The sequence below is a fragment of the Rhineura floridana genome, chromosome 1 (assembly GCF_030035675.1).
Source record: "Rhineura floridana isolate rRhiFlo1 chromosome 1, rRhiFlo1.hap2, whole genome shotgun sequence".
Lineage (NCBI taxonomy): Eukaryota > Metazoa > Chordata > Lepidosauria > Squamata > Rhineuridae > Rhineura > Rhineura floridana.
In genome coordinates, this window is record NC_084480.1 from 105147758 (window position 1) to 105160592 (window position 12835).

At 38.4% G+C, this 12835-nt stretch overlaps 1 protein-coding gene across 4 annotated transcripts in view; it reads left to right on the top strand.

Moving 5' to 3' along the window:
* The window catches only part of CEMIP2 (cell migration inducing hyaluronidase 2), a 76565-nt gene that overhangs the window by 24248 nt on the left and 39482 nt on the right, over positions 1–12835 (top strand). For all 4 annotated transcript variants that reach the window (XM_061628120.1, XM_061628131.1, XM_061628102.1 and 1 more), the window contains exons 4-6: positions 2047–2608; positions 8024–8193; positions 9392–9580. In XM_061628120.1, the coding sequence (XP_061484104.1) occupies positions 2047–2608; positions 8024–8193; positions 9392–9580 (921 nt within the window). The remainder of the gene's footprint in view (positions 1–2046; positions 2609–8023; positions 8194–9391; positions 9581–12835) is intronic.

The window sequence follows — 12835 nt, forward strand, 5'->3', positions numbered from 1 at the left end:
AACATATATGCTACCTTCAGCTCCTTTGGGAAAAAGTGGGATATAACTAATCATTACCATTGTGCAGGTGAAGGAAGCTGCATGCTCCCCCACCTTTCTTTGCTGTGCTGGGCTACCCAGGCATTTTTCCCCTCAAACTAATTCTCATCTGGTATTGGAACTACACCTTCAACAGCAGGCTATGGGGAGATGAACAAGTTTCAGCTCACCTCATATGCACAAACTGTCTGTTGTAAAAATCATCTCTATCCCCATGTTATGTCCAAATGGGACAGGCACGTGAACAACGACTGCCATCATCATATCTAGTTTGGCCACTAAATCACTGTCTTACCTTTATTCCAATAGTTTTGGGTAGGTGTACTAATAGTAATTGGAAGGATGACCTAAGCAATGTCAGCAATAATTAATTTTTCACATTGCTTCCTATCTAAGATAACTTCTGCCAGAGCATTTTATGAGATGTAATAATGTAACACATATTGATCCATTTTTGTAATTTTAAAAGAAAAGAAAGGGAACAGTTATCATTGGAATCAAGTAGTATTTGGAAATCTTGTATGATTACAGTGTGAGAAGGAGGAAGTCCATAAACTGCTGCTGTGAATTGGCTCATTGCAATTATTCTGTAATTACATTCAACCATTTCTCAAACTGTAAATGCTATATCGCATATTTAGAAAAACCTATATCCCTAAAATGTAAGTTGCATTGTTATATTTGTGGATATTATCAGAGCTCCAAGAAATGATGCGGCATCCTGAGAATGAAGTACATTTATATTCGGTTCAAGTGATATTGGACAGGGAACAGGCGCAGTTGAATAACAATGCAGCTGCAGAACAGACTTTTAAAGCTAGTCTTTCAAAAGGAAGTTTCCTCCCAGTTTTCTTCCTGTGCAGATGAGACAAAATACTGCAGTTCTCATCATAGGACTTAACCTAGAGTGTTTCTAGGAAACAGCAATGGGAGAAGTGTACATTGAGCAATAACAGACACTGTTGCTGTAAATCTAAGAAGACTAGGAGAATGAGCGTGTGAAGAGAGAATTTTCTCAAGTTTATTTCACTGAGTGGTACCTACCAGCTATTTCTCTTTTTGCTTCCAAAAGCAAGCAAAACCAAGACAGCTATAGGGAGTTTACTTCCTATATGACAACCAGTTTTCTCTATCCTAATTATTATTATTATTAAGGAGGAGGTGGTGGTGGTGGTGGTGATGGTTATCCTCCCAACTGGCGCAGCAGTAGGCTAGAGTGTAAGAGAAGAGTTAAAAACTGCAGTGGCACCACATTCGTAGCTGTTTTTCTCACATTGTAACCCAGCCTTTGCTAACTTGGTGTTCTCCAGATGTTTGGACTGCACATCATAACAGCCACAGCTCCATGCTGCAGTCCAAAAACATCTGGAGGGCACCAGGTTGTTGAATGCTGGTCTAGCCATACTTTGCTAATCCTCAGAGGAAAGTAAACCTGGTCATGTTACTTTTTCAACTGTTTTAATTTACTCCTTCTTCCTTAAAGATCCTTTTAAAGTGTACATATCTGCATATTTTTTCCTGTCCAGCTGTCTCATGTTTTATTTTTTTGTTAATGGTGTTGATCTAGTCTGCTTTCAACTTTTATTACTCCTGAGTTCTTTTGGTACATTTCTTGCAGCTGTGCCAAGCATATCAAATATGAACAGATTAAAAATACTGCGCAGTCATCAGTGTATTAGGAGCCTTCCACAGCAAGATTTGGTTGGTAACTTTGTAAGGACAAGATCAGACTTGTAGGAAACAGTGCAGGATGTTTTGTTCAGCAGCTCAGATATGCTATTTGTTCTTTGTACTTCTCTTTGCTCTGATATACCGTTACACGCTGAGTGATGCAGTTTTCCATTTAAAAACTTGTTTGTGTATTGTGTATGGAATGCTCATATATATAAGAAGCTTTGATATTAGTGCAGTGATTAGTGTATTCTATGCCAAAGCAAAATTTTATTCCTCAAAACGTAGCTGGTTAATACTTAATAAATTGCTTACTAAAAACATTGTTTCCCTCAGGATTACTTGTCTTTGGCGATGATGAAAAAGGATCCAGAGATATTACACTGCAGACACAGTTTATCCTGATAAAGGATGGTGGAGCGCTTCATATTGGAGCAGAGAAATGTCGTTATAAATCCAAAGCAACTATAATCTTGTATGGCAAAAAGGATGAAGGTGATTATGTGCCAACATTTGGCAAGAAGTTTGTGGGTGTGGGCCCTGGTGGAACACTGGAATTGCATGGAACTCAGAAGTTATCATGGACTTCTCTGTCAAAGACTCTTCATTCTTCAGGACTGGCCTCTGGCTCATATACTTTTGAAAAGGAGTTTTTCCGAGGCCTCAGTGTGAGAGTTATTGATCAAGACACTGCACAAGTTTTGGAAGTGGAGAGGTTTGATACTCATGAATCTCAAAATGATAGCAGGAAACTTCAGGATTTTCTAAAAGGCCAAGATTTTGGTCGCATTGTAGCTATTGTGGTGGGAGATTCAGCTGCTAAAAACCTACTAGATGAAACCAGAACAATCATACAGAACCTTCTGGGGAGCAAGCTCGTCAAAGGATTAAGTTATAGGTAAAAAAAAATACTCTCTTTTTTGTGTGTGTTTAATCTGATTTGAAAATTGCCTTTTGAAGGTCAGTCCTGCTGTTCTAGCTCAGTCTTTGGCTTATGCAAATGTAATGAATTTATTTATTTATTTATTGCCCACCCTTCAGCAATAGGTCCTAGGGCGGGTTACAAAATCTAAAATACAATATTAAAAAGAATTAAAACTCTGGTGTTCTGTCACCATAAACACATCCTTTATATTATTCATAAAACTGTATACCCCCTCCATTCCTCCCCCCCAAGTTAGGGTACTGCAATAAACAATATGACAATGAAACACTCCAAAATATCATGCATATTTTTATATATTCATAGTGCTGCATGTTTATATTCAAATTTACAAATGGTTTGCATTGAAGTCTCTCATTTTAATTTTTCACTTCAAGGATTAATACTAGATACTAGGTAATGCTAGGTACGAAGGCAAGTACTACAACACTGGTCCTCTTGGGGTGTTTATGGGTGTGCGTGTGTCAAAATTTGAAGATACAAAACTTGGTACACAGATTTTACTAATTTTAACCATAAAATATTAATTTTCTTATATTTATATCCAACTTTTCTTCCATCACAGACACTGAGGCAGTGTATGTGTCTTTCTGGGTGTTCACCCATCCAGGCACTGACCAGATGTCCTTGGGTTCAGCAAGGTGGTGGCCTTATGTGTCTTTAGATCATACCCTATGAATATTTATTTATTTATTAAATTTATACCTCACCCTTCCTCCGACAAGGAGCCCAAGGCAGCAAACAAGCAAAAGATATTGGAAGCTTTTGGATGGGTGAGAGGTCAAAAGTTGTTAGTGGAAACCATGCCCACATTTATTTGGTAATAAAAGTGAATTCGTTTACAACTCCAGTTCCTTAATTTGCATATTTTAACATTGTTTCCTTCCTATTATTTATTTATGTATTTTATTTTTTTTACTAAATTTATATCCTGCCTTTTCTCCCAGAAGGAGCCCAGGGCAGCAAACAAAACACTAAAACATCTTAAAACAGACTTTAAATTGTGTATATTAAAACAAAACATCTTTAAAAACATATTAAAAGAAAAACATCTTTTGAAAAAGCTTTGAAAACATTTTGAAAAGCAATTCCAACACAGACATAGACTGGGATAAGGTCTCTACTTAAAAGGCTTGTTGAAAGAGGAAGGTCTTCAGTAGGCACCGAAAAGATAACACAGACAGTACCTGTTTAATATTTAAAGGGAGGGAATTCCTAGAACATGGGCCAACTATTTTATTTATTTGTTTAACATTCCGCCCTTCCTCCCAGAAGGAGTCCAGGGCAGCAACTAGTTGTGCTGAAATTGTTGTTTAATTTCCCCCTGTGTGTATGCACAGCGAAAATGGCACATGGATTTCTTACGTGTTATATTGTACATGGGATGTACGTACAGTTTTCCCATGTATAAGTAAATATGTTCAGGGAAATTATCTTCTAAGAAGCAGCCATAAGATTCACTTTGAATTGTGTTCCTTCCATGTAGGATCTTGAAAAGCATGCCCGCCCTGTCAATATTTTCTAATGTGCTTTTAGTCTACGCTGGAATGGCATTAAAATCATGAGAGGAGAGAGAGATTTCAAGTAAAATGATGAAACATACTGTGATTGGTTTACTTTCAGCTTTTATAGTCTTGAAATTGGCCAAGAGAAAATGTGGAAAGTTTGTTTTAAAAACTACAACATTTCTTTAGTTAACTCTTATGTAAGATTTTTAGAAGAGGATTTTTTTCATTTTATAAAAACATTTTTATTTCATTGTTTGCATTTAATATTTTATCTGGTATGTCTGGATTGTATAAAATGGTACTGCTGCTTTATTTCCATATAGTTTGCTTTCAGGATGTTTTCATAGTTTGTTGCAAGCTTGCATGATGTCTTTTATAATGGAAGGAGTGTATAAATCATTTAAACTTGCACAAATCCAGGGTATTTGAAATACTGGGAGTCAGATATATCACCATTGTATGCCATTGTACAATTAGCAAATTGCTTGTTTTTAATTTCAAGCAAGAGGTATTCAGTGTAATAAGCCTGTTGCTATAATGGAGGTAGAAGAATAGTTAAAGTGTATTTATTTCCAGTTTTGTTTTATAAAGGAAGTGGTGATTCATACTGAGTATGAATCAAGAGGTGGGGGATATTTCTGACTGATGAGAGAGATTTTGTTGGATATGCTTCCTGGTAAATGGAAGTTTATTTTAATTTTGCATGTTGTAGCAGGCTCTTTGCCCCTAGACCAGGGCATCTGGAATTCTTGTGCTCCTCAGGGTGACTGGAGCATTCAGAAGTGTACTGAAGTTCTGAAAGTACCTTTCTGTGTCATCTGGCTGTGATGATACAGTATTGGAACTTGGTCTAGAAATAGCTTTCTCTTTCTATTCTTGTCCTTTTTTTTTTTAAAGCATATTCCTCTGAGAAACGTGATAGCTCGGTCAACTACAGGCCTAAGTCGGGCAGTTCACTTGCGTCAGAGGGATTTGCTGAGCTATAGAAGTGAGGTAACTCATGTTGGACAAGTGGGACCTCACAACAAAATATTGCAATGTGGTTTTACTAACAATTGCACTATGTAATGGTCATAGCATTACACTGTTCAGATTTGGGATTGGCTGTGCTGTAAGCTGCTGCTCACCTAGATTCATACCTGAAGTGTCTTTCCCTCTGATCCCAGTTAATCACCCCAGAAGGACCCTTTAGGCTGTGAAGGGGAAAGAGCCCCTAATAGCTTAAAAGACAGTGTGAAGGAAACTGGAGTTGGGGATTTGTGTCATCAAGCATGCATCTCCCAGCTTCTCTTCTTCCATACTTTCTTTCTTTTCAGCCCAGCAGCTGCCTGAGCTACTGAGGGCTTGTAGCCTGTGCAGTGTGCATTGCAGATCTTGGTTGCCTTTGGGAACTTTTTGTTTTCCTTAGACACAATATTTTTCTGCATACTTGAACTGGTATCCCCCAGATATGCAGAACTTTTCCTTGTCTGTAGGTGGCCTCCTTTTGCTGTCCTGCTGGTTGGCATAGGATTGCCCACTTTAGAAGGAATGATAAGCTAGAGCTGTGGACTGATACATGGGGATGCAGCTCATATCAAAATCAAGAGAAGGGAAGATTGGATAGGAGCTGAAGGTCAAAGGGTCTTGGTGAAGAGGTCCTGCTTTCCTGGCGTCTGGTGAGTTGGTGTACCCAGTGAGAAGTTTGGTGCTGGAGGCAGGCAGGGCTCATTGTAATCTGAAGGAACCAGAAATAATGTGCAAGTTATATCAGTTCCTAGGTCTTATGTATTTATTTTTATTTATTTACTATTACATTTATATTTTTCCTCAAAGGAGTTCAAGGTGGCATACATGTTTTTCCCCATTTTATCCTCACAACAACCCTGTGAGACTGTGGCTGGCTCAAGGTCACCCAGTGAGCTTCATGGCTGAGAGTAGGGATCTGAACCCTGGGCTCCAGGTTCTAGTCCCGCAGCCTATTCACTGCACCATGCTGGCCCTCATATACTGGCTAGTTGAAATTCTGCCCCCACAAGGGCTTGCCCCTGATGTTTGCACAGGATTGGACTGGCTCCTACTTCCTCAATACTGAGTCTTTCCTTACACTTGAAAGCGAGAAGCTACATCTGTTCCAGTGCCGGGGTTATCAACAAACCTACTGTTACTATCCCCAGCATCTACAGGTAGGCCTGGGAGAAACTGAAAGCCTGAAGAGCCACTGCCAGTCAGTGGCAACAATACTTAGCTAGATGGACTAATGATCTGATTTGGTATAAAGCAGCTTCCTAAGTTCCTGTGCAGAGCTCATGAGGTGCAAGCTGGAGGGACATTGGAGCTCCTTGTGAGAGATGCCTTCTCTTTCTCTTTCCCCCCTCCCCTGCATTTGCATGTGAGATGGGGAATGTGTATGCCTCTCTGGTGTTTTGAAGTGTAGTTCATGTTTCTGGAGCTCAGTGTTTCACACTACTCACTACACTCAGTTTGGAAGGGAAGCAGACTACTTCTGTCACTTCTGTGTCCTTTTTAAACCACACCCCATCTTTGCCACCTAGATTCTAGTGCAGTCTCGACTTTTGACTGTAAAAGTGTAAGGCCTCTCAGCAGGCATCCTATCCAGTTCAAACATTCTTTGAGAGAGCGGATAACTTTGATCTAATATACCTGGAGTTGCAGTCGGAGTGGTTTGTTTAACACTGGTGACTGTACAAGCTTTTTAAAGAGTACATAGAATAGAACAGTTCCCTAAAAATATCAAGCAACAGATTTCTTGAATAGATCTATGCTGCTTAAATTTAGCTCTCCAGAGTTCTGGAAGTTCTAAATGAACTAATTGCTGGAAATGTTGATACCAGTTGGCATACAACTTGAAGGAAAAGAGGGATGGTAGGAAGAGAATGAAATCCCTTGGCTTTGGTGCTGTCAAGTAAGAGCTGGCTTAAATTAAAGCTAATAGGAGGGAAATTGGGAGTAACCATAAAGGCATGAATGTAATGTCAGGGCAGTATAGATTTTCAAAGCAGGGGTTGGGGAGGAGAGTACAGAGGACAATCTCTGCTTGCTTTCTGTCCTCGAACAAGTAATTTATGGGGTGTGTACAATGAGGGCTTCTTGCCAGCCTACTTAAAATGTCCAGCTGCAGCACTGGCAATCTCTTATCAGCTCCAGGAACTGTAGGCATTGAAACCTTTTTCCATTGTTGCTGTTCAACGCAGGCCTACCTAAGAATTTGCTTCAACATGCCACTGCACACATTCAGTTCTATTATGGCAGGAAACTCCGACCAGCTTTTGCCATTTATAAGCAAGGCACAATACATTCTTCTTTCCTCTGACCCACTTCATCCCTGCGAATTCTTTCAACGCAATATAAAATGTAATGAATTTCTCTGAGTGTGGATGTAATATATTTTTATTGTTTTATTGTTTTATTTTATTATATTATACAAATGTATGTAATTGGCTTCAGTTTAGAGGCAAAAAGTGAAAGTACTCAGGCAATTATGGGATTTAATTAAAATTTAATTAAAATTTAATACTTCTCTCACACAGAGTTGAGCTTATACTACTTTTTTTAAAAAACCATGCAGATATGAGTATAGAAATTTAAAACTAACACACAACATTCTGTCCATCCTTAATTCTCTTAGGGGTACTTTAAAATTTGACAAGTGTTGCAGATTTCTTGTGACTTCTGACAAAGGGATGATAGCACTTCCAGCCTTATGTCCCCAAATTATACAATTCTTTGTTTCAGCTGCAGATACAGAAAACGAATAGTTACCCTTTTCTGATATTTTCTTGTATGCTGCATGCATTGCTCATTATAAAGACCTATGATAAGGAAGGGCTTTTTGTTTCAACATGTGCTTTATTCTTTACAGGCAGGCCTGGGCTTTAGTTGGTGTAGTTGGTGAAGGAGAGTCATCATGTAATGAGTCTGTGAGAGACTATGAAAACCACAGCACAGGAGGGAAAGCTCTTGCACAACGAGAATTTTTTACAGTGGATGGTCAGAAGTTTGCTGTGAGAGCTTTCAGTGAATGGATTGCTGGTAGGAATGTTATTCTTTTTTTAAAAAAAAACAGGTAATGCAATAATTGTAAACAATCTTGTACAGAAGGAATTACTTAATTCTGGATGCACCTTATGTACCTGTGCTGTCCACTGCCTGCTGTGATCCAGCGCAAGCCAGAAGTTGTGTCTGGTCCAAAGTAAAAATCCATACTAAAAAGGAATGTCGATTATATTATTCTGTCCCTTTGCTTGCAGCCATAATAGCCATAACAGAATATGGCAAGATGAAAGGATAAACCAATCTGCTGCCAGAAACACTGCTTTGCAGATTTTTTCATTATTTGTATTTTTCATTTTTTACAATATATATATTTTTTGTCTTTCTAAATTTCTCCAGAAAGATCTTTCCAAGATGTAACCATACCTGGTAGCTCTGACAGAATGTAATAGGATACTTTCTTGGGTGTGTTTCCTAGCCCCAGCAATTGAAGGTGGTTAAAAAATAGCTTTTGTATACATAAGAGGATGGTAATTGCAAAGTGGCTGTAGCCGCCTTTTTAGCCTCAAGAAGGAAAAGGAAACTGTGGTGTTGGCAGCTCTTTCAATAACATACTGGAAGAGTAATTACCTGGCACTGCATATATTTAAATAAGAGATGTTTTCTTATTGAGGTGCATCCAACTTGAAAGAAAAGTAGGTTGTTTATGGATGCCTTGTGCATGTAGGCAAAAATTAGAGGGTCATACCGAAGGATGTCTCGTAGCCAGCAACAGTCTAGATTTCATTTACAAGTTTTGTCTAGGCCTCTGTTAATAAATGCCATGCATTTCAATTACAGAACTTGTGTTTCTGATAGACAGTTATTTACACTATACACTGTGGTTCAGTTGGAGCATCTTCAGTAACTCTGTAGCTCTGCTGTTCTTTTTCCTAACTCCCATCTCTGTTGTGCAAGCTTTTTCTTCTGCCCCTTCCCACCTGCTTTACAAAATAACCATTACCAAGAAGTTCAGGAGAAATCCAGTAAGAAAATTCTGCTAGAAAAAAGCCTCCCCCAGACAGACAAGTGGGAAGGAGAAATGTCAATTACTACTTTATGAATCAACAACTTTCTTGTTGATGGGTTTAATGTTTGTTTAATTGTTTAGGTTGTAAAGTACTTTGAGCTTTTGGGGAAATGGTGTAGAAATGTTTTTAAACTAAATCAAACAAGACAAATTATTAATTTATTTAAGGTATTCCAAAGTGGGGTTTCCAGGTTGAAGCCGTACACGGAGTGATACTGGATCTGTCAGATGATGTTAGTACCTGGAAGCCTGAAGACCAGATTGTTGTTGCAAGTACTGATTATTCTATGTACCAGACAGAAGAATTTACCCTCCTTCCTTGTCCGGAATGCAACAGACACCAAGTCAAAGTTAAGGGTATGAGCTCAAAGGGGTTGAGGGAAGATCACCAGCATATCCTGCAAGTGTTCCATTTCCTTGTGATTTATGGTCTTGATACCTAACGTTAATGCAGTCACATTGACTTTCTGTCTTTGAGAACCTTCTCCAGCTGCTTAACATTCACTGCAGTCTAAGATCCTCATTTGACCCTGATGTGGCACATACACCATTGTTGCTATCACTACAAAGAAAGGGAAGTTTCATATCTGGTGTATAGCATATGCTTTTGGTTAAAATATATTTTACTCTGGGCATGATTAGAATACAGCTTGACCTCTTGTGGAAAACAGATCCCCATTTTACTGATTAATGTTCTATGCACTTCCTTTCATTCAGTTGTTTTGGGTTGCTTTCTTAACCGTGCAGGCATTCACCATTCTTTGCTGTGTTACTGCTCTTTCTTCCTGCAGTGCTTGCTCCATGTCTGCTAAAAGGGCATGTGGTTGACATTTTCAGAATGAGCACTGTGGACATTAGTGGAGACCTCTTCACTGCCATGAAGAGAAAAGGATCATGTTCTTCCTCTTCCCAGGCCCCCTTTCTCCTTTTCTTTTTTCATCTTTGGAACTCCCTCTCACACATCACCTACCCAACCTTAACCACAGTTAAGGCTAATAAGGGTTTGAAACAGATTGCAAAGTCTGGTAAAGAACCTTTATGTGTTACATTTCTTTCCAGGTTAGTGCTCTAATTTTTAAAGCCCCCATGGCAAGACACACACACACATAACAATCATAATGAATAATGTTGTAACTGAAACTATAGGCAAACTAGTGTTCTCAGTAAGTTTGATGTTTTGCTAATCTCACAGTATTATTTCATATGTTGAGTTTATGACTGGATGTTTGTTCCATATGCAGTTATACATGGTAACAGTTTGTTTGACCTCAAGGAAGGCAGGTTTGGTGGGAGGAGCAGGTTGTTACCAGAAACCTAAAATTCTTTGTTCTCTCTTTGATCTCTTGCTCTCCAAATTAGCTCTTCAGGTTCTGTTTGACTGCTTGTTATTAGAGTGCATTCTCTCTTAATTGATCCTCTGCTGTTACAAATAACTGCTTGGTCATGAGCTTTAACAATACAGCTGTATTGCAATATAGCAATAAAACTGAAAATTGTATACATTTGCATTTATGTTTCTCCTGCTATGCATTTACTTTCTCAGTGCTTTAGCTCTTTTTGAGGACGGTTATGAGCCTGTAATAACTGCATTGCAATGAACATACACAACTCAATACTAGGTAATTGTAAGTGAGCTCTGTGGGGGAACACTTTCATCTTTCATGTTGGTGCAAATTTTAGATATTTGTCTCTTTGTGGGTGCTCAGCTTTTGAAATCTGCAAACTTTTGCAGTGGCGAGAGAGCAGAGGAAAGGCTACAGGGAGAATTAAATATTCATGTCATTCTGGATCATAATATCTATATAGCTAATTGAATAAGTGCCCCAACATTTATATACAGACGTGAATGTGTGTGCAGATGCACATACATATTAAAATGGAGCTGAATTTGGGTAGCCTCTACACCTCAAGATAAGATAAATATACATTCACATCAACCACACATACGCATATTTCTCTTTTAAGATTTATTTATTCTATTTTAAAGTGCTTAAACAGCACAAGTAATTGAAACAAACTGAAGCAGTACACGTAATTTAAATGCTAAACTGGGAAAAATTCTTCATAAAAGTTTACATCCTTGTTTTTAATCGTTTCTTTGTGTTACATTCTACTCTGCTTATGGCACAATCTTGTGCATATCTACTCAGAAGTAAATCCCACTATGTTCAGTGGGGTTTACTCCCAGGTAAATATACAGTCCTCTTTACCTAAACTGTTAGCTTAAATTTAAGAACCCCCCCTCTTGTGTGTGTGTGTTGGCAAGTGCTTCTCCTGCTGTGGCTGGAGATGCCACATAAGTACTCAAAAAATAACCCTGGAAATATTTTTAAAATCTTGTAAAATATCTGCTACCTTCTTCTGTAATCGTACCATAGTCCCAAAGGTACGGTTTCCATATAGATTTCCATTATTTATTATTTAAATGTGTGTGCCACTTTTCAATATAAATATGCTCAAAACAACTCATACCAGAATAACAAAAAGGCAAAGGAATACATCATTAACATAACATTAGAATACTAAATCATTTCAAAACATTAAGCGACAATAATAATAATAATAATAAATAATAAATTTAATTTCTTCGTCGCCTATCTGGCCAATGGCCACTCTAGGCGACTTACAAAATTATTAAAATACAATTAATAAAATACAGTAATACAATAAAAACAATAGATCTACAACAACAATATTAAAACTGGGTAGGAGGCTTTACAATTATATCGATTAACCCTCCCCGGATACCCCGAAGGCCTGCTGAAAAAGCCAGGTCTTTAAGGCTTTCCGAAATACATTTAGTTTGATTACATGAACATTTTAAAGTCTTCATGATTATCAGTCGTGAAAATGTATCGATCAGTGGCATTAGGAAGAATTTACAAAGAGAGAGCAATGTAGTTGGGAGCAGATTACAACTTCCTAGAAGCCATGCTCAGCTCTATCTAGTAAAACTGAACTGATTAGGTGAGTGATGCAAAAAGGAGTAACTTTTGGCCAGCTGGGAGCTTTGATAGGCATTGACTGGGAGACATGGTTAGGTAATGCTGCTGAAGATGTCTGTTTGGGATTTCAAGGCTTGGGATGTGAGGTGGCAGGAAGAGTTGGGGCCATCAATGCCCAGACACTGTATCAATGGTGGGAGGGGAGAGATAATTGTGGCAAAGAGATGAGTTTAGCTCTTGAATAAACATTTAGCTGTGTGCAAAGGTACATAGCCTAATGTTCGCAGAAGTGCTGACTTAGAAATTTTTATTTCCTCTTGCAAGTCTGTGCTTTTAGTTTCATATGAATCCTGAGTATTCTCTAGGGCAACATTTTTCTGGTGTAGTGTGCTGCCCCTTTTCCTTGAAATACAGATCTCATCATCTTACTAGTGAAATTTTATTCTCTGCTTCTCTTGGTCCTCGGACTTCAGCATCTGCAGAAAGCTTGTGCCAACTCTCTCACATGAATGAGGAAAGGCAAGCAAATTATTCCCATATGGAAGTAGTTCCTTAGCTTTCTAGTCATTTAATATCCAGTTTCCTTCAGTGTTTCAAAAATGTGTCAAGAGCCTCATCCCTTCCTACTTCTCTGACATGTACAGTCTTACTAGGTTTTGATGGAAGA